The following is a 21,646-nucleotide window of genomic DNA, read 5'->3' on the forward strand; positions in this document are numbered from 1 at the left end:
GGAATTCCGAAGGCAAGCGAATCGAAGATACCTATCGCATAAACGATTCAACCAAAGAGCCATTTAATAAACATGACGGAGAACCAACTAGCCTGTAAAGAGAATATCGAGCAGTGGCTATACGCAAGCTCGCTTCTGGTTTAACAACCTCTCGTATATCGTTGTCTTAACATGCAGTTATTGTCGTTCCAAGGTTTGCGAGAAGGAAGCAGAAGTCTCACTTTTCGAGAAACACGTCGAACAATGTAGAGAATGATTCTAGACCGAGCAAACTTCCTAAAGACGCCAGACTGGCCTCGAACGTTCCAAAAGACGCCGCTGTACACTTTGGAAACTTCTACGACGTCCAAGGAGGCTCAAATAAACCGCAACTCGAAAAAACGAGAAGTTCCTTGAACTCTACCTCTTCACCCCTGAGAACAGCGCCAAGATTAGAATTTACCAGGCAGATGGTCCACAAGTAAATATATACAACACTGTCACTCGAGTTGCTAAAGTGTTACGTTACCGTTTCTTTTGCTTACTGTATCTTAATCACGTTTATCTGTATCTTAATCTATTCTATCTCTGGTTGTCACAATTACTTTTTACTTTACAATTGTTATCATGATGTCACAGATTTATCCTCGCTAGAATTAATTGTACTTCATACTTGTACCCAATATACAAGGTATTCACGCTATTATTAGTCAGAGTATTTCTCGTAACTATTAATTTATAATGAAATATAAATATATCATATAAATGAATAATATATCTTTCTTAATGCGTCATTATAAGTCTGAGAAAAGACATTTGTTCCAGATTAGAACGAACAGCTGGCACCGAGGAATACGCGCGACAAGTGTCAGTTTTATTGGAGGAGACGGTGGAACCACCGCATTTCAAGCTGCACTCGGTACCGGCCGAGAATTCAATTCCCGATGGGAAACAGAATCCCTCGGGGTATCCGCTATGGTACAAGGAGCCTTATAAGATGCCGTTAGTATTCCCTCGTAATTCTATCCATTCCTGTTGCCGATGGAATTGCTCGCGTTACCAGAAAATGGGATAGACCGTCCTGATGTAATGGGTTTTCTTCTTTCCTCGTTAGCGAAGAATAGCGCAGGACACCCCTACGAACAGGGTGATAACGAATAATAGGATTAAAATGATCCGAAGGGATCTCCGCTCGGTATTTTGACGCAAGGACGAACTTTCAGGTTTGCTCCGGACGATATTTACAAACTTCTGGAGTACGATGTCGATAACCCTTCGAGGAGCGGAAAAGACATTTTCGACGAGGAATCTTCAGGGAACGACTCGTGCGAGGAAGCGAGCGACGACGAGCAAATAGTCGAGAACGGAAGTTCGTGGGATTTTAAGAAAGAGGACTCGGTGTTGGCCAGTGGATCGACTACCGTTACGGAGCCAAACGATACAGATTCTAAGGAAAACGACGATACTTCGGACGACAGAAGCGAAAAAACATCGTCTCCTGTATAACAAATAATTTCTATATAACGGTGGCAGAATGGTGCATTACGAAACGTCTTGTTATCGTCCAGATCAACAACGTGATTTTGAATATAAATTGACGTAATATGGATTTCCTGTGTATTAATGAACGTAATTGCGAAACGCGAAAGGAGAATTCCTACTTCGATCCAGAATCGCGAAGTCTCGTAACAATGCGCTCGACCTTGGACGGGAACACAATTAAGTACCACGCCGTTAATGGATCAGTCATTATCAAAAGGTCAGCGCAGTGATGCACAGAACACTTCTTAAAATTCATTTCGAGCGTTAATTAGGAACGTTGATTATTACTTCGTTGCGTACCCTGTAATTACATGTTGCATATGAATTAATTAATTAGTATTAGGGCTTGTGAAAGGACGAGAAAACCAAGGACTGGGTGGCGGATAACCGGAGACTATAATGTGCCGTACTTCCGGCTGTGTTGACCCTTTCGATTCGAACATTTACGTGCTGTGAAACTTTCATCGCGATTACTGTAAATGTGTAACACTCGTTCTAAAACGAAACCATTTCAATGGATTTACCAGTATTCTTATTCATAAAGTGAGTGGTCCAATTATTGGTTGGACTTCTGACATTATTATCTACACATGCTAGAAAAACATTCTGATCGATCTGAAGCTATTTTACATATTAAAGTAGCGAATACGAACGACTAATATATATTTTTAAGTAAAATTATTATATTACTTAAGGATTTATATTACAATAAATGATCACATATGATAGATCGATGAATTTGTTTGATATTCCATTATGGAAAAAAATTGTTTGTTAAATCTCCCTCGTCACTTTACTAACAAAACGATTATTTGCACCGTATAATTTACTTTTTTATTCAAAATAACATTTATAAAATCATTTTGTTGATAGCTTAATCCTCTCGTGAGATATTTGAACATTCCGCTTTAAACGGAACATCCTGTATACGGGAAAGTCCAATATGTACAACACAACGTACCAAAGATTTAATGTGGTTTCCCGTTTACTAAAAGAGGGTGGCATCATCGAAGGTGGAGTTCTCATTGTTTTCGGTTCAGTGGAAATGCAAGAGGGCGCAGGATGGGGTCGGCTCTTATCGATTACTCTGTCTACCACGCCAAAGACGCTTTTCGTATATCTTCGACGTAATCGAAAATTAGATTCTTGTATGAAAGAGCACTTTGAGGAAAATGGAGGTGGTGAAAGAAAGTCAATAAATCACGACGAATAACGTAAATGGAAAAAGTGTTCCTTTTCGAAAAGAAACTATCGATAAGAGGAACTCGTTAATCAATTATTTCAACAGTTTTCGTGGCAAGTCAGTATATACATTGATTTATTTCTGCGTAAAACTATACAGAGTGGTCCACAGGGAATCGGAGCTTATCGAAATAAGTTAGTTCAACCATTGAGGCCATCGGTTTGTGGAAATATATATATGACTGGACACACCGGATTAACTTACACCTGTCGAAAGAGGGCATAGTCTGATAAATACTACACGCGAGTAAGTCACAGTTCGGCGACACGTATTTTCCCGAATGAATTTCATCGATCCATTCTTAATGCAATGTCTGGTGAATGGCAGTTTATCTTGTATCCGAGACTAAACTCTATTCCTTTGGAATCAATTGCCGTGCGCGAAGCTTTAATTAAAAATCTATCCGTTTCAATGGTTTCCCGAGAGAGAAAACCCTAGTAACCAGTACCGAAGAAGATAAAAAATTGCACCACTGTCGATAAATACGAGAAATTCCTTTCCCGCACGTTTCCCCGTCCTTGAAAATAACGTCAAGGCTATTGAAGTACAGTAAAATATATCGGTCGTTTCTGATATAAACAGTGCAATCGTTGCTCTGTACTCCACGTAGTACGAACTCTTTTTAATAGAGGAGCTTAACACGACTAGCTCCCGTCGGATTGATATTTTCGAGGCCTTCCCTAGGTCTTTTTCCATGAGTAATACATTTCCAGAGGTCGATTGACACGCCAGAATTTATCGTTGACTTGCCGCAACGTCTGAGATCCACTGAGCACGACTAGCTGCCCAGGAGAAGGCGCTATATAGATACAGAAATTTAATAACCTATCCGACTCCGATAATTCCGTATCCAGATCCAACGTTAATCTCATAGCCAAGTATTTACTTAGATGATCCACTACAAAAATAAGCACGGATATCGTTATTTCGGGATTTCTATTACCTAGTAATGTGAAATCTGGTCTGATATCTACCTGTCGCGTTTGCTGTGGTCTTAATATATCTAATGCTATTTTCTTTCAATGCCTTGATCAACGAATTGTCATCAGCCATTTCTGTGGGATGTGGTTTAAAAACGAGTTCGATTTCGTTAAGCATCAATGGTTCACTAGGACCTTCGCCTTCTGTATCTACCATGGAATCACCACCACCGGTCTCAGCTTCTGCACTAGACGAGTCATTCTCTGAATTCTGTAAACTTTTCTGCCGTTTAGGCGGTTTAGGAATTTGATTTGCTGGATTTGGCGATGGAGTAGTAGAGTTTCTGGATGTTGTGCCTGAAGCATAGAAACGATCAATTTCATTCGCATCGGATATGGTTGTCGAACTACTCTCTTGCTTAACGATGTTACCAGAAACAGCTGGACTGCTGGCAGGTTGGGATACGCTATTGGAATTTTGAGAATTACCCCCACTACTATTATTCAAAGGTCCTGTTGTGCTCTGAGAAGAATCGCTTTGATTTGCAGAATTTGCTGCATTCGGTGTGGCTGGCGCACTGGCATTCTGAGAATTATTATAAGGAGTCGCATTGCTTGCATTTTCAGACTCGTTTGCATTTTTCCGAGACCGCTGGGGACGATTCTGACTCTGTAACTTAATCCCCTCTGTAATAGAATTTACTAGAGCAGCCTGCGAATGTGATTTGTTCAATTTTGCTAGGACTCTTTCCTGATGCGCCTCGTATTCGTCACGACTTGGATATATCTTAGAAATCAATAAGTCAAAATTGGGATCCGGTCTGAGGGATCTCTTGGACACCAATTTTTTTCTGCATGTCGGGCATTCCTATAAACAATATCAAAATTTATATCCTCGTAGGTTTCTCTGAAACCATTTCAACCTTTGTCAGCACAGAAACTTATTGACCACTATTCCTTAATATTGATAAATGTCACTACGTTACTATAAGAAGTTTAAGTGAAATAACAATTGCACTATCTAAATGATTAAACCGACTAAACATCTCTGTGCATCATTGTTCCAAATATAACAGAAAGAAAAATAGAATTCACTTTGATATCGAATAGAAAGCAATTTTTCATTTACAGAAATCTAAGAAACATTTAATTTTGGCAAACTAAGACAATAGTAAAAAACGATACATCGTTCTTTTTTACGACGCAGTTTAAAAAGCGCGCTAAAATTGCAGTGTCTGACAGAAATGGGTATTCGGGATGTTTTTGTTCTAATGTACTCGTTCATAAAATTTTACAGGTTTCCCATTTTTATGATTATCATTCTAATTTACAAATGTTTATATCTGTATTTTGGCTAAAACGAGATGTACACAACAAACATGCTAGAAAGAAACGGAGCGTCAAAATACACAACACGGACTGTTTACTTCTAACGAAATAAGATTTCGAGACAGCCATAGAACAAACACTGTGTGCGGAATTGAAAATTACTATGTTACGTGACGATCTCGTTACAGTTACGTACCTTATTACCGCTTCGAAGTGCCGTAATGATACAATCGGAACAGAAACGATGCAGACACTCCTTCGTGGTCATAGTCTTTTTAAGCATGTCCAAGCAAATTGGACACATGAGTTCACTATGTAAACTCCGTGGGCTAACCGCGATCTCGGTATTATCGGTGATTGCATCCTGAGGAGTACGATGAAGCTCATATAGCGATAATTCCCAAGTTTTGTTCAGCCCGACCTGTTCCGCGGAAGCCATCTTGACTACATAGAAGCCGTCAGCTGAAGTACTGTACTCAACACAACCTATGACCGCGGACATGATCACCTAGCGGCAGAAATGAGAATTCTAAAAAATGCCGCAGTCGGTAACATGATCAACGAGGTAAAGAATCGATAAAACGTAAGTACTTTAATTTCGGTAATATATGAAAACATATTTTAACAACATACAGTGGGTGTAGAAAGTATTCGTACACCGATCAATTTCCAAAAAAACTGTGTAAAATTGTAATTCATTAACTTATTAATGAGAACATTAATCGAAAATGTTTAGAATTTCATATTTAATGGTTAGCGAGAAACAATTGTAAATTTGTAACATTCTTATTATTCGTTTGAAAAAGAAATTTTACTGTGTTGGAACAAAATTTAGAAAGTCAAATGAAAGAAGTCATTTGTTTAGAAACCAAAATTAAAATTATGAAGTATAGTTGTACATATTTAATATTTCGTAAACGGTTTCTAATATTCTTTTGTTTTTCATTTGTATTTCACTTTATTCTACGTTGAAATAAATGAATTTATTTAAATAACCTGCTTAAATTAATCGCCTAAATTAATCGCGTGCATATTTCCATGTAGTTTAAGCGCAAAAGTTTACACTTCCATATGAAATGTCCATTCGTATACAAAACACGCGCGTATAAAAGTATTCCTAGTCTAGATACATATTAAGAATAAATAGAGTCTAATAGGTATAAAATAAGCAGTGCACGAAAACAGATACAATTTCATGTAATTACAGAATCAAATCATTAAAGGCAATTACTTGGAGTTCCCGACTACTTACTTCATACAGATTAGATTTCGCTTCTCACTTTTGATACCTTCGACACGTTCCCGTAAGAAGCAAAACGTTTCGATGGAAAAAGATACTTTAGCATTCGATATGATTAGTACGATACGGTAATAGTTCCACTATTTCTGGCACGCGTTAAATGTGCAAGTTGTGAGCCGTTAAATAACAAACTATTCGACACAACACGGTACGATACAATTAAGTGCTCGTTACGCCGATGAAGTAGGTCGCCGTAATTAAACTGACGGGGTTCTTCAAAGACTCTTAATGAGCCGTGATAAGTTCATAGATCGTCCAATCTAGACACCTCGGTTCTCAGGCATTTTACAAATAGCGTTAAGAGTGGTAGTTCTAAATGACTTGAAAAGTTCGAGCGTGCGTCGTACGTGCTCCACGTAGCACGGAACGCGATAGTACGCGCGAATAAATATCGCATAAGTCGACAATAATCATCAAAAGGAAACGAACGCTCCGTAGGGCGGGAATAAGCATAAGCGTAGGCAAGATGTGTTTCCTCGATAATATATAATATAACGGTATATAATAGAATCTAAGATGGGCGTAGGCTCTCGGCCATTGCTGCGTACTGGAGATAAGCCAGATACGTATTTCCAGCGAGCGAGAGTTGAGATGCGTTCGTGCACCTATCTAACACGGTAAACTAGACCGACGGGACCTGGACCTTTTTTAGTGACCCTAACTGTAGCTAACCGTAATCGCGTCTGTCGGTACTTATCGGGAAAACATGTTTTATCACCTCTCTCCGATTCCTCTTCGGTGTTTTCAATCATGTCGCGAAACGTTCAATGGCCCCTTTAGACGCTTCTTCGTCAATTTGCAACAATCCACGCGGACCGGCAACATTTATTTTCTTCGCTGTATGCACCTACCTTTCTACGCTTCGATGGGAATTAATGGTTCGCGCGTCTCTGCGTTCTCCTAGGCAAATCCGTAAATCTGCCGCGAGCAAAATTCACTCCCAATCGAGCGTACGGTAAGGAGCATATCCGAACCGATTATAAAAATTGTCTGAAAAGTGCTTTTTAGGCCGATCGCACACGGCGCAACCAATCAGTTTCTAACCACTCTGAAACTATAATAGTTACATGCGACCGTGGATCTAGGTAAAACAAAGATAGTGGAGTAGGTAAAACAAAGAGCGCAAACGGTTTGCAACACTAATTTCAAATCGGTTGCGCCACATAGTGCGGAATAAGTGGACAAAATTCGATATTAGTATACAGGGTGTCCCAAAAGTCGGGGAGGAGCTGGAAATGGGGGGTAGCTGAGACGATTCTGAACAACAATTTCCTTTGCAAAAATGTCGGATGAGGCTTCGTTAAGGAGATATTAAGCGAAAACCCCGACCAATCAGAGCGCGCGTAGACCGTTGGAGCGGCCGCGGTAGCGAAGGCTACGCGCTAGACGGCAGCGTCAATGTCCTTCGATGCACGTCGAGTCACTTGTTCGCGTACAAGCGCGGCCGCCAGCGCGTAGCCTTCGCTACCGCGGCCGCTCCAACGGTCTACGCGCGCTCTGATTGGTCGGGGTTTTCGCTTAATATCTCCTTAACGAAGCCCCATCCGACATTTTTGCAAAGGAAATTGTTGTTCAGAATCGTCTCAGCTACCCCCCATTTCCGGCTCCTCCCCGAGTTTTGGGACACCCTGTATATCACAATGTGAGACAGATTTCTATCGTAGAAAATGTGTGTCAACGTGGAAATCGTTATAAATAATCATGTATCAATTATTTGTATCCGTAATACAATCTTTATCTTTGAACGAACATACAGACAAAACGACAAAAAATATCCTGAGTTCTCAACATATTTGGATACATTATTTGTTATATTTTAAGAAACTTACAAGTTTTCTTGCAAATACTTGCAACGTTCGGTTTTACATCATTTTTAATAAGGGACCGTACTGTTGGTGTAGGGTCGCAATTGGAAGTTCAAAATTCTGATTTAATTGATTTATGGATTTCTGTAAAAATTATTTTTCACATCGTCAGCCAAAATGAAGCATATCGTGTTAAACAATATACGGGTGCAACTTCTATTATTTATGAGAAAAAAATTCCTAAAGAATTCGAAATATGGTTTACGTTAAGAAACACTACTTATTTAATTACTTAGACTGAGTCGTTTACTCCTGGACTATATAATAGTTCTTCTGCCGATGTGGAAGCTTCTAAAATATCGATTTGATGCTGCCTACGAAGCATTCAGCTTATATCCATAATTGTGTTAATAATAATTGTTACGAATAAAATAGATCACATTCCGTAACTTATTCTTCTGTATCGTAAAAGTAAAGCGAATGCAAATTTAATGGAAATTACCAAATGCAAAGTGATGATGGAAACGGTACTCTTACGAAGGAACATCAACGAAATGATTCGATATCAAGTCGAAGACGGCTCACGCAACGGCTTAGGCGTGATCCACTTTCATCAGAGCAACGTTTCAACGGACGATTGGGCGGTAAACATAAAGAAATTCAAGGGGTATTAACATTTAGAGTGTTTCGCATATCAACGTTAAAGTACGTATCACCTTGGTTCGATGAACCGAGTGTAGAAATTTGGACAGACATACGCGAAACTTATAGGTCAGTCGGTGAGCGATACGGGGCGACATCTTGTTCCACTTAAAGGCAACCTTGCTCCGTCAACTTTTTAACTCTGTTTAATTAATCGCCTTCGGCGAACGACGCCGTTTTCGCCGTTTACTTTAACTGGTTATTATACCGTTTCGTTAACAAAAATATAGGTTCAGCTAATGACGCCTTACACTGGAAACGAAAAACTTATTTGCTAGGTAAAGATCGTGCACTGTTGGCGACGCCGTAAAACATTGGTACGAGGATAAAATAGAAATTGTTTGGTACCCAGTAATTTTCGGCGTTGCAACGTCTCCATGAAATAAACATTGAACTGTAATTTATTCCACCGCAAGTCGAGCGTGATAGAAAAGAATTACAGGCTGTAAAGAATTACCGACTAATATTAGAAAACTACGTAAAAACAGTCGGATTGCCACATTGACATGCTTTCTAGTAGACAATCTTTCTCTCGAGGAACTTACATAACTCAACCGCGATCTCTTGTGCTGCCCACATAGCCATCGCGATACGAGACCACGGTCACACGAGTATTATCTGTATTATAGATATTATGCTTGCTTTACGCGCCATTTTCGATCGTCTGCTTTTCTCATGGAATTGTATTTTCATTCTATTCGCGATCGCACGAACGCGATACCATCGAGCACCGTTTATCAAACATAGTCTTCACCTCTTCGTTGCAATCTTAAAACTTCCTGTACAGAAGACCCCTTTTATATTCGAATTCTCGCGCATCGCGTAACGATTAACAACGGGACAAAGTTCGACATGGACACGCGAATTCAAGTCAAGTCTAACACCTGCATACGTTTCACTTAAGAGAGTATTCTAGTCTGGAACTTTAAAAATACCGATTCTTTTTTTATGGTATTTTCTCGAAGTGTAGATCTTTGAAAAATATATCTGGCAAAAGATTCTGTTGAATTCGGAAAATTAACGAAGTTATTTATTTCTCGAGTAGAAGACACTTATTTTTTGAACGGAATAAGAATTGTGTGATAATATGTTTTACTAAGAATTAAGATGACTAGGACTAGGAGGGTTCCTTTGTAAGATTTCTATTTTTTAGGCTAAATAGAAATTTTATAACAATGTGAGGAAATTAAGGTTAAAAAATTAATCGCCTTTACTTATTTAGAATTGCATAACAATTACTAATAAAAGTTAATAACTTTACAGAAATTTGTATCGGTTATTAATGTACTCATGTACCCCAGATATTGAATTTATTAATTATTGGTTTAGTGGTGTCGTGAATGAGGGTGGTGTCTATTCGAAAAGATCGAGTTGACCTTGAAATTACCCTTAAAATAGACCCCGAGGTAAAGCTGAAATCATCTCGTGGCTCCTATTGATCTACCAATAACCGTAAGTATTATCGCCTTTCTCTACTTTCTATGACCTTCAATGACCTTATATAATAGGTCCTTGAACTCGTTTTAAGATCCTCTATCATGATACGGAAGCAAAAACGTACCGATCCATTTAAAAAAATGGAGGTGACCTTTAAATGTCCGAAGTTCCTCCATCTGCAAAAAAAACAAACTATCGCCACCGAATAGGCCCCCGTCGTACTGTGCAATTTTTATTTCATCAAATATTTCTATGAAATTTGTAGCTTTAAAAATATCTGAGGTACTAGTAGTTATTGTCCCACCCTGTATATTTTTTATTCGGAATAAAATTTGCCCGTCTCTGATACGAACTCATCGTCAGTTTCATCCCATCGCTAAATAATGATCCAGAAAAGCTACGATAGATCCGAACGGCTCGATCCGTTCGTTCGAGACAGATCCACGTGAAAGGCGATCGATTCTACGCCGTCATAAAAGGGAGTCGGTAATAATTTAGCAGAATCAACAACAGAAGCGATCGCTTTAACGATTCGACAACAAAATCTCCGACTTGAATCACGGCACGGTCTACCGCTTTCCTCGCTCGACGCGATTTGTTCCTGTACACTCTAATAATTATCATTTCTTTCGCTGCTTCCTTGTTCCCGACATTGCGCAAGCATCCGGAAGGAGCGGTATATTCTTGCCTGATACATGGTTACATGTATCCGTTCAGTCCAGGTCAAGCGTGAATCTGACCCACTGGAATTGCCGCCGGGCAAATCCATCCTAACCTACGGATTAACCAGCAGCCACGTTTCTGCACTTACCGCCACGAAACGATGCGAGATGCTCCATCTCCGAAAGGTCAGTGCCTCGCGTGAAAGGATTGCACTTTCATTCATGACACTATTACGCAAAGGTTGCTATAATGCAAAGTGGAATCAGGAGTTCCTCGCCGCTCGTAATTTCACGCATCGCGTTTAGTCGAGCGGCGTGTTTTATACTATAAGAACCCATTGTGCCATGTTCTGACAATAATGTAACTTACCACTAAACCTACCAAGCGGGCTCTAATGACCCTTTTCTAAATTTACTTGAAAATTGTACTTTAATACCAGTCGGGCGGCTATTTGACATGCTGTCATCATCATTTATAATAATTACAAAATATACGAAATTTCAGTACTCTTCGGTCAAGAAAGAAAAAGAGATCATTAAAAATATTTAATACACGATGAACGGAAACATTAAAGTTTGTCTCAGCTTCTATTTAAAGTTAACAATACTCAGATGAAAGGTTAAGAATTCTTCTCTTCCGATACAATATTCGTTATTTTGTTTGCATACATGTTGGATTTGGTATAGAGAATCGCTGAAATAAGAAAAGGTTGATAATAAATAAAAGATTTAACACTAAACCTACCGAGCGAGGTTAAATGACCCTTTTCAAAATACGTATAAAAGCATTTCGATTCTTCAATTACCTCGAATTACTTCAATTAACGATACGGAGCGAGATTTCGGACATCGAAATCTCTGATCCAACGATCGAGATAGAGATCGCAAAGTTACAACATTCGAAATAGTCCATCATTCGAGACAAGTATTACTGTTCGATAGTTCAACGTTCGGGACTGACAGTATTAAAATCGTTGCGAATCAATCACGCAAAATTAATTTGGCGCGTGACGTTCCTCGTCCGTAGCGTCTCTTTGAATTAAGGTATCGGCCTTTGCAACCCCGAAGATTCTCGTCGTAAGGAATCGCGCTGTGGACGAAACATTTAGTAAAAAAAACTTTCTTCCCTTAGAGCGTTTTGTTGTGTTTGTAATCAATGAAAGGCGATTTAATCTAATCATAATGGTTTAATAATACAAACATGGAAAGAAATGTGATACAGTTTTGACATAAACAGAAGAATATTCGTAACACCGGGAAACATCGCGGTAACCGGGTTTAAAATAGTTACATAGTGTGGCGCTGCTGTTTGGCCAGGGACGCCAAATACAAACTCCAAGTTTGCATATCCAACACATTTAAAAGTATGAACAACAAGATTGTATTTGAAAATGCTATCACTAATATTATTGGAATACCTTCCCATAATGTTGTCATTATAATTGAACTTGTCGATAAAATGATGAAAGGAGTCTATTGCAATTGTGGAAGAACATTCTCCAATCAACATTTAATGCCAAGCAACCTGGTTTGCCTTACTAGGCTGACATACAAACTGCCACGAATAAAGAATGGAAATCCACAGCCTCACCACGTTACCGTCAATTAAAGATGATGTTTATGAGATTAAGATGAAGTTTAAAACTTTCTACCTGCTTCTTTGAAACAGAATTGCATTGGAGTTTCAAGAATAAACATAATATTTCAGTACGTGAAACGGTGCAACGCTCAAGTAACTTTGGAACATTTTATCCCTTGTTGTAGCAAAGTCTCTGTCGATAAATTGCACTTTAATATTATGTCCAATTTTATAAAAGATAATTCGAAATATCCCAAGAAATTGCAACTTTCAATACTTGTCGAACAGATTTATCTTTTCCACAAACCGCAACACATAATTAATAGTCCTGGCCGACCATTTGCTCAAGTATAATTGACGCGACCATAAACAACTAATTAAGAATAAAGAATATTTAGAAAGATCTCCACTCGATTAAACGATAGGCATACTATACTCTACATGGTACGTCTGCATAATTGTGAAAGCAACACGACGATGATTGATTATCTCGGGCTTCGAACGAACGATAAAGTGTAACAACAAAATTGTTGAGTGAAAAGAGCGTTTTTCTTCAGTTTTTCCTGGTCTGTTGATTAAATAGGCCTCCTCGTGCGCTTGTTACAATGCGGACCCATTTTCAGACATGAAAACCACACTTCTCGCGAATCCAATCCGCAGCGGTACTTGATTACCTTTCATTATGAAATCTCAGCGAAATGAGTGAATCGACCTAACGGATTTTATCCACGGCGAAATTGTTACGGTTGCAAAAAGTATTGCTAACGCGTTTCGAGCGTGTACGCGTAAAATAACGCTGAATAATCTCTGCGTATATTAAAACGATCCGAATAAAGCGAACGAACTTGCATAGAATGCAGATTACAGGCAAAGGAAGTATCTATTTTGCGAGGCGCCTTATTAATGCACCGACAAGTTTTTACGAAGAAGGCTTGCCTGGAATTTCACCTTTTACCTCGATGACTGAAGCGATTCAAGTGCAGTCTGTAATACACGAAGGGAACTCATCCGGTCCGCGTTGTTTATTATACGTTTACAAATCCACAGAGATGGGAAATCTGACGTCTACAGGCTGCACGCATCCTTTCGAAGGGGTTTTTCGTCGATCGTGTACAAAACTCGTACGAACCGTCCTAGCACATCTGAGCCGATAACATAAAGGTTACAATAATGACAGAAAAAATTTAATAATTTTCTTATCGATTGCGGAAAATATGTTGACAGCATTGAAAGTTCGTAATTAAGTGTATTCTTAACAATAAAGCGACATAATTAATACGCAGTTTGATACCCTTTATTTCTTATTACCTCTTCAAGTTTTCTACGCATACTTTCATAACTGTCCCTCGCCACGCCGTTTGGTCGTATTTACTTGTGGCAAAACAATAGCGCGGGGGGGGGGGGGGGGCCCCAAGGAGAGTTCGGGAATATTCCCGAACTTACTATATGTTACATTCTTAGGTTATATATATACACCTATACACGTTATACGCTTACAATAAATAAAATAAAATGTAATAAATTACTTAAAAATGATAGGATGTAGTTTCAGTGGCACAATGTACAATGTACACTGGTTTATAGCGAACTAAACACAACGATAACAATAATATTTTTAAATATTTGCAGTAATACCGTCACAGTTGGAGCGACAAGGGTTAATATTAGGTGGAATATTGGTTATTGGGGTTAGAAAATAGTTATCACTCAGTTATTCCCTTTTATAAGACACTCTTTATTACGAGCAGAGAGTGAAGAGCTGCGATGTTGCTCTCGAGAAGACTACGATCGAACTGAGTATTTCGACGTCAGTGGAAAAATGCAACGAAAACTATCGGTGCCCTTTTGTCTCGGAAAAAGGGCTGCCGACTTTCTCTTTCAGATCATAAACTAACTCCAAGAGACCTTTTCCGGTGTTGGTTCATTTTTTACCGTCGGTGTCTTACATTAGACTTCGAGTCGCCAAGGGCCCGAAGTATCCAACATGGAAGACCCGCAAGTCTGTGAACCGGACTCTCGAACCTGACCCAGAGGATTCATCCCTTCCGCAGACGTATTCGGGGCGACCAAGAAGGTCCAGCACAGGCCACTCGTTCGACCTAGGTCGTAGCTTGACCTACAGTCTGAGAGGCTCCTCTTCAGGCGTCGGCGTCGCAGAACCTACCTCGATAGACGAGATGTAGAAGAGAAGAAGTCTCGACTGGAGAGAGGCGATACTCGCACGTGCACCTTGGGGCATTCACGAGTTGGCAGTCGGCTGTTGAAACCCGCCCGGTGAATGCCTCTCGAGGCTCTCGTACGCGCGTTTTTGCCCACCTCCCGATACACCCAAGGGGTTCGTGTTCACGCAGGAATTTCGCAGCTTAGGGCCGTATCGTCGCCAAGAAATTCAGTCGCGCGAGTGTCGTCGTGCCGGCTCTTCGTCGACGACAAACCAACGACCCCTGAGCGTTCACGCGTGATGGAGACTTTAAGGAAAGTGAAATATGGGACGTTCCTGCTAGATCTCCCGTGAATCTACTCGCCATTCGGAGGAAGAAATCAACGAAAACGTTAATCGAAGCCTCTAAGAATACATGGAGCAGTTTGAATAGCTTCGACGGTTCGGTGTTGTGTTTCCATTTAGCTTTCCGCGGTCTGTGTCGGTTGCGTCCTCGGTGTAAACACTACAGGAACGCGGCATTGTGTTATTACTGTTTCAAGACTGCGATTCGTTCGATTTCTTTTCGGAAACTGTGACTTTTCCTGGCTCGAGTGAAAATCCGAGAGATTGTGCAACGAATAACAGTTCCCTCCTTATGAAAGGCGCAAGAAGCCGTCTAGCTCAAACGGGAGAAAAATGCTCTTGAAGTAGACGAGCTCGTGATGCGGCCTAATAACGGTTTCATGAATTTTTCACGTGTCAGTGGATCACTGGGTTCTTCAGCCGTGCCGTCTGGTTCATTTTTTTTTCTCTCGACAGTTCGCACGCGAGCTGTTCCAAGGCACCCAAGCACCTAGTTTCGGCTCTAAACGGCTCGATTGGATTTATTTAACGACGACATTCGATCGCTTGACGCAGAAATCGGAGGGACGAGATACATTCAACACAATCCGGTAGTTTGTTTGCAAAAACCTCTCGCGAAAGCACCAACGCGATGAAACAGACGCGAACGCATGCGACAGGATGCGCACGGGAGCGTTTCGAAGGGGCCCGTTCTTTTCCATTCGAGTGCGCGGTCGAGTGTGGGAATTTCGAGGCTGCGGCGACTGTGACACCTAACTCCAAACGGCATGAGAAACGAGACACTAATGACATCATGCGAAACACCGCAAGGGCAACCGCTGCAACCGAGAATCCCCTGACGAAATCCTAATCACCGAGGATATTTCGATCGAAGGAAAATCGAGAAACGCTTCTTCGTCCAACGGTTGAAAATAAACGATGCGCAGGGAGAGCCAAGGACGATAAAACGGTCTAGAACGAGAACATTAAGGATAATAGATGAATTTACGTATCGCGATTACTTAACTCTTTACTCTTAATTTTTACTGGGCCATTGGACTTTGACGAGAAAGGATTTAACTCTCTCGTCTTGCGTTGCGTTCGAGGAAGTGCCGGCACGCAGCTATTTTATAAACGCTCCTTCCGTCGAGACGTCGCCCGTAATTACGCAAGTCTGCGAGCACAATCGCTGAGGGCAACGACAATGCCGTGGATACCACGATATCGGTAAGACATCGCGCAAGAAAAATTGCTCATTGTCCGAGGAATGTGGGCGTATCGGTTGCGATATCTATCCGATAACCAGACGGAACGTGCAAAGAAGAAGGAATTATGCGAACGCTGCTCGGGATGCGAATTATGAATTGGACTTTTGTCGTTTCAGCGAATCGAAAGCCGTGAAACATTTGTGAACACGTGATTAGAAACGAACGTTTTCGAAAAATTACTTGTCCGTTGTTACGTTGATTACGGTTAAAAACGATAGAGATTCTATTAGTTGACGTTTGAGTGTTACTTTATACGCATAGGTGACTTTGATCGGAGGACCATAACGTGACAGAATCGCGCGGATTAAAGTGTTGAAAGCCTCTTAAGATTCATGTTCGAAGGTAATCGTGAGTGGAATTGCATTCAAGACTCAAAATTTGCGACTTGATTTTGAGTGGTAACGCAAAATATACAAAAGTGAAAAAGGAACAGGCAAAATGGGGAACACCAGGTCGCAGCCTTGCCGACGAAGTAAGTCGCTGTATCTGTTGTACCTTATCCATAGAACTTGGAGCATCGTGGCCGACCATCGATGGGATCACGATCGTTCCTACGATACCGACCGAGAGACTAACATATCGTCGAGATGCAGCGGTTGCAACGCGTGTGGTTATCGACAGGACAGCCTTACTTTCGACAGGTAACGTATATTATTTTGGCTTGGACTACTTTGCTAGATTAATTTATAATTATTGGTTATTGAAGCACAACAGGCAAGATATTTGTAGAACAATTCGAAAGTTCTTATTCTGAACCTATACCACGGAATATGAGTCTCGTCTCCGGAATAGATCTGTTACCTTATGGAAATTAGTGTCGCGGATTCCAGCGCTTTTAGCGGTGGGAATTAAAACTAAGCGCGCTGAAAGTTCAAGTAGACTCGGCTTTTATGCATTATGGTGTACAGTAATACAAAAACTACACATAAAGCATGTTGAATATATTCTACAATGAATATAGTAATATTATTATTTCATCTTACATAAGTGCTCATACCTTTGGTTATGATTAGCATGTATTTAGTATATTAACATCAATAGTATCATAAATGCATAAAATCCGCAGTCGAGATCTCTCTAATAAAAAAATAACTAATAAAAAAAGAAGATGTTCGAAAGCATTTTTCTTGTAAAGGCTAACCAGGCCACAAGTTAATTCAGTACGAAGCGTAATTTTCTGCGAGAATTAAATGGAAATGTGCAATAGCGAATACGAACTCTACCTACTTTGATACTAATTATTCCTACCGAGCGCACATACTTAAACATAAACAGCCTTTCTACATAATGAATAATGTACATACAATACATTTACATAATTCCTTTTACATGTTTCGAAAATTGTTATTAATGCAGGCAACAGTATAAGCTTGGTAGAGTTGCATTTTCTTTGCGTGGAATATATAAACAACGAAATAAAAAAAAAAATCAGCTTTGTATTCGTAGTCATGAAAAAAGTGTCGCTGCCTCCAGCTGTCTCCCTATGTACATGCTTGTCGGTGATACAGATGATATCAACTACTGATAACAACACTACACTTCTTTACCGATCATCGATGAATGTCTACTTATGTACAGTCTTGACGATAAGAAATTCTCCTCTGTACACGCACTTACTAACGATAAGGGAAGTGGTATATTCGTATCCAGTGAATAGAAATCTGCAATGTCAAGTACAAATTTACAAATACTATATGTTTTGAATGTATCTGAGAATAAAGGATTTAGAATACAGCACTGCATTAGAATTAAAGAAAATATATTGCAATCAAAGTGTCAAGTTGTACTCCAGTCTTTTTTCAAATTTGTATGATAGGTATTATTCTAACACATTGTTGACCGGTCACGAGTTAACTCGTGTTTTCATGCCCAAAAGTTGTTGACCAACCACGAGTAAACTCGTGTTTGCACTTGGATTATCTATTTCAATTTATGAAACCCAGGGCGATATAGAATATCGCAAAAGCTTTGCTGATCATGTTTAGTCCTGTCGGTTTTTGATTCTTTCTTAGTAATAGAATATACTTTTCTCGGTATTTAGGTTTATATCACTCACAATCAGTAGTTCAGTAGTACAAAAATTTCAATCATGACGGATAATGAGTGAAAGTGATAGTTTATCGGAAGACAGTTATGATTCTGATATTAGACCATCAAAACGGCAAAAAAGAAATGTAGAATCTGACAGTAAAAGTGATTTTGAAGAAGAGTGGAATGAAAATTATATTACACCTATTTTGGAGAATTATTCAAACAATTCAGGTGTAACTGTTGAATTTAGTGATGCACCGAGCATCAGTAAAGTAACGGATATTCTATTTGATAACAGCTTTTTTTGAGTTAGTTGTATCTCAAACCAATTTATACCACTGCCAAATGAAACAATTTCATAAAAAGTCTGCTAAAACTTTAGCATGGATAGAAGTTATCACTAGCGATATGAAGAAGTTTCTTGGGTTATTGATATTGATGGGACAAACTAACAAAACACATTGGAGAGATTATTGGTCAACGGACCCTTTGGTTGAAGCACCAATTTTCTCTAAAGTTATGAGCAGAATAAGGTTTGAACAAATTCTTAAATATTTCCATCTCAATGATAATGGAGAAAATACATCTAGTGTAGACAGGCTTTGCAAAATTAGACCTTTATTGGATTACATTATTCCAAAATTTCAATCTCTGTATATACCTAAACAAGAGTTATCTCTTGATGAAGTAGTGATACCATGGAGAGGATGTATCAGCTTCCGAATATATAATCCAGCAAAGATCACGAAATATGGGATTTTAATGAGAATGCTTTGTGAAAGTGAGTCTGGGTACATTTGCAACTTTGAAATCTATTCAGGTGAAAGAAAAAAGCTACAAGAAACTATATTATCAATCTTAAACCCGTATCTTGATTATTGGGATCATGTATATCAAGATAATTATTATAATAGCGTTTCTACAGCTGGTATGTTATTAGAAAAGAAAACACTTGTCTGTGGTACCATACGAGAGAATCGTGGCTTGCCAAAAATACTAATAGAAAAGTCCAAGAATCTCCAAAGAGGGGAAATGACTTTTGTATGGAAAGGGCCCATTCTTCTTATTACATGGAAAGATAAAAGATTAGTGCGCATGATATCAACTATTCATGATGCATCTATGAAATCAACTGGAAAGAAAAAACGAAACTCTATGAATGATATGATTAAACCTACGTGCATGGTACAATACAATAAACACATGAAAGGAGACGATCGTGCGGACCAGTATTTGGCAAACAGCAGTATTTTTAGAAAAAGTATAAAGTGGTATAAAAAGACAGCATTCTTTTTGATCAATTGTATTTTGTTCAACGCATTTAAAATTTACTGCAACAAGTCACAAAATAAAATAAGATATAAAAAATTTCTCCTAGAAGTAGCTAGGGAATGGATAGCTATAGATTCAAATGAATGCAGTACAGTGGCTGGCACTTCTTCTCGTATTTCTAAAAGGACTCCTTGTAATGATTCACCTTTCAGGCTTTCAGGAAAACTACAAGACCACGTATTAGAAAAAATAGTTACTGGCACAAAAAAAATCCTACTAGAGTGTGTAGAGTTTGTTCCTCAAAAGGAAAGCGTAGCGAAACGAGATATATGTGTAAAACATGTTGTGTTCCATTACACGTAAGTGATTGCTACACAGCTTATCATACCAAAAAAATGTTATAGTTATGTAAGAGATGTGTATGTAAAATATTTAATTTCACATTCAATTACGAAGTCGCTTCTGCGTAAAATTTGCGGTAAAAAATGTTCTTCGTTAAAGACATTAGGCAATAGCACAAGCTACATTAGGTAATGGCCCATATCATTTTTATTCACGAATTATAAATAAAAAAATATTGAATTTTACAGAAGTCTTGTAAGTCTCGTAATGCAAGATTTCCTGACGATCTACATTGTAGATTCTACAATATCGGAACTAACATTTGTTGTAAAATAGGAACATTTTTCTCAAATTCTCCAAGAATTTGTAAAATTTGAAATTGATTCATTCTCTGAACCATAGATGTCGCCACATTCCCTAGCCGTGTCCAGCGCCTTATGGCTACGTTCTGTACTTACTAAACTTACTTACAAAAAACGAAGAGTAATTTAAAAAACAGTTAACTTCTAAAATAATACCCGGTATAATTTATTTATTAATTATTTATCAATAATTCTTTCCGAATATAAATTAGGATTATAAGATGAGATTATAAGATGGAAGAATTTCAGTAAATGGTTCATGATAGTATTCATTGATAGTGATCTACTAAAAATAATTTACTAATGTACGTATCTATCTTTCCATAAATTCCCTTCACGATTATTTTTTGTCTCGTTAAGTAAACATTATCGAATGAAATGAGCTCGATTTAAATGAATTAGGAGTAACTAAGTTCGAGAATAAAGTGGATTAAAACTGACTATGACTAATTATAGTTTCTTAGACTTACATGTATACGAAATAAAATAGATTAAAACGGTGATCTCCGTAGCAACATCGTAACCGTGCAATAACCGTTGCAGTCGTTTCGCGTCATTGGCGAGGACTGAATATTCCAACGGCTAGTTTTACCACTCGATGTCCGTTCCGTGCTCATTCTACATGCATACGGCAAGAAAACGGTCGATTATCGACCACGAGCTCCTCGGGTTTGTCTTTTCTGCCCCTCTACGTGACGCATCACAGTATAAACTGAAACCTGGCTTACATTATGAGCAGGTGGAGGCGCCGGTGTCAGTAAACCTCCGGTCGTCTTGAGGAGCGGATCGCCTCGACGTATGTTTGTCCTTTCTCTCGTCAGGTTTCAGTGTTGCGGCAACTGTGACAGTTCGGCTCCTTTTCGAAAATGATTGTCGATTCCAAATCTCGTGTCAGTTCGTGAACGAATTCAATTTCGTGTGTTCCTCGAACCATGCGCCAGTGCAATTGAACGTGGAACACGTGTGACTCAGAAGGGAATACAGGTAACACTAATGTCACCGATACTTTGCTCTCTTTCTTTTCTCTTGTTTCCATCGATATCTCGTAACATCAAAATATTAACGACAAAGTGTCCGGTAGTAAATAAGCAAAATCAGTACTTAAGCCATCATTAGTCAAAGAATCTATTAGGATATCTTTCTTGCAACTGTAAGCTGTATTAGGATTCAGGAAGCGTTATAAGATAAAAGCATTTCCCGATATTGCATTCTTAAATTCAACCAAACCCATGGAACATATTTATAGACGTGAATGACTTTTTGAAATTAAGGTTAGTTTTCAATTTGTTTAATTTTATAAAAACGTATTTTAAACTTACCAAATTAATTTTGGTAAATTTCATAATGTGAGTAGGTTATGTCTGATCTTATCTAATTTTCGCTATTAA

The 21,646-nt window shown here is 39.0% G+C and overlaps 4 protein-coding genes across 6 annotated transcripts in view; 3 read left to right on the top strand and 1 right to left on the bottom strand.

Moving 5' to 3' along the window:
• The window catches only part of LOC128891874 (uncharacterized), a 193,969-nt gene that overhangs the window by 81,610 nt on the left and 90,713 nt on the right, over positions 1–21,646 (top strand). The window lies entirely within an intron of this gene.
• LOC128892475 (uncharacterized) lies at positions 73–1,485 on the top strand. The gene is made up of 4 exons (XM_054152916.1): positions 73–94; positions 178–460; positions 805–981; positions 1,203–1,485. The coding sequence occupies exons 1-4, from the start codon at positions 73–75 to the stop codon at positions 1,483–1,485; spliced, it is 765 nt and encodes a 254-aa protein (XP_054008891.1).
• LOC128891865 (E3 ubiquitin-protein ligase RING1) lies at positions 2,466–6,280 on the bottom strand. Of its 2 annotated transcripts, none has more exons than XM_054151772.1 (4): positions 6,266–6,280; positions 5,210–5,521; positions 3,739–4,552; positions 2,466–3,662 (listed from the first exon to the last, which is right to left on the bottom strand). In XM_054151772.1, the coding sequence occupies exons 2-4, from the start codon at positions 5,513–5,515 to the stop codon at positions 3,445–3,447; spliced, it is 1,338 nt and encodes a 445-aa protein (XP_054007747.1). In that variant the 5' UTR covers positions 5,516–5,521; positions 6,266–6,280; the 3' UTR covers positions 2,466–3,444. The 2 variants fall into 2 exon arrangements, with proteins under 2 accessions (XP_054007747.1, XP_054007748.1); XM_054151773.1 differs by lacking the exon at positions 6,266–6,280 and having other exon boundaries at positions 2,531–3,662; positions 3,739–4,041; positions 4,117–4,552.
• LOC128891848 (uncharacterized) overlaps positions 14,378–21,646 on the top strand; it is a 78,171-nt gene continuing 70,902 nt past the window's right edge. The window contains exon 1 of one of the 2 annotated variants that reach the window (XM_054151733.1): positions 14,378–16,892. In XM_054151733.1, coding sequence (XP_054007708.1) covers positions 16,690–16,892 — 203 coding nt within the window. In that variant the 5' untranslated portion in view covers positions 14,378–16,689. Of the gene's footprint in view, positions 16,893–21,090; positions 21,243–21,646 lie in introns of those variants that run through there. The other variant, XM_054151734.1, reaches the window with a different exon arrangement.

The sequence above is a fragment of the Hylaeus anthracinus genome, unplaced genomic scaffold (assembly GCF_026225885.1).
Source record: "Hylaeus anthracinus isolate JK02 unplaced genomic scaffold, UHH_iyHylAnth1.0_haploid 12002, whole genome shotgun sequence".
Classification (NCBI taxonomy): domain Eukaryota; kingdom Metazoa; phylum Arthropoda; class Insecta; order Hymenoptera; family Colletidae; genus Hylaeus; species Hylaeus anthracinus.

Bases quoted from the DNA above. Each gene is read 5' to 3' on its own strand.
- LOC128892475 (XM_054152916.1), top strand. From the start codon at position 73: ATGACGGAGAACCAACTAGCCT. The intron at 95-177 runs GTAAAGAGAATA...CTTAACATGCAG, and splicing joins GACGGAGAACCAACTAGCCT to TTATTGTCGTTCCAAGGTTT. The intron at 461-804 runs GTAAATATATAC...CATTTGTTCCAG, and splicing joins ACCAGGCAGATGGTCCACAA to ATTAGAACGAACAGCTGGCA.
- LOC128891865 (XM_054151772.1), bottom strand. From the start codon at position 5,515: ATGTCCGCGGTCATAGGTTGTGTTGAGTACAGTACTTCAGCTGACGGC. The intron at 4,553-5,209 runs GTACGTAACTGT...TATTGTTTATAG, and splicing joins CACTTCGAAGCGGTAATAAG to GAATGCCCGACATGCAGAAA. The intron at 3,663-3,738 runs GTAGATATCAGA...TTATTTTTGTAG, and splicing joins GACCACAGCAAACGCGACAG to TGGATCATCTAAGTAAATAC.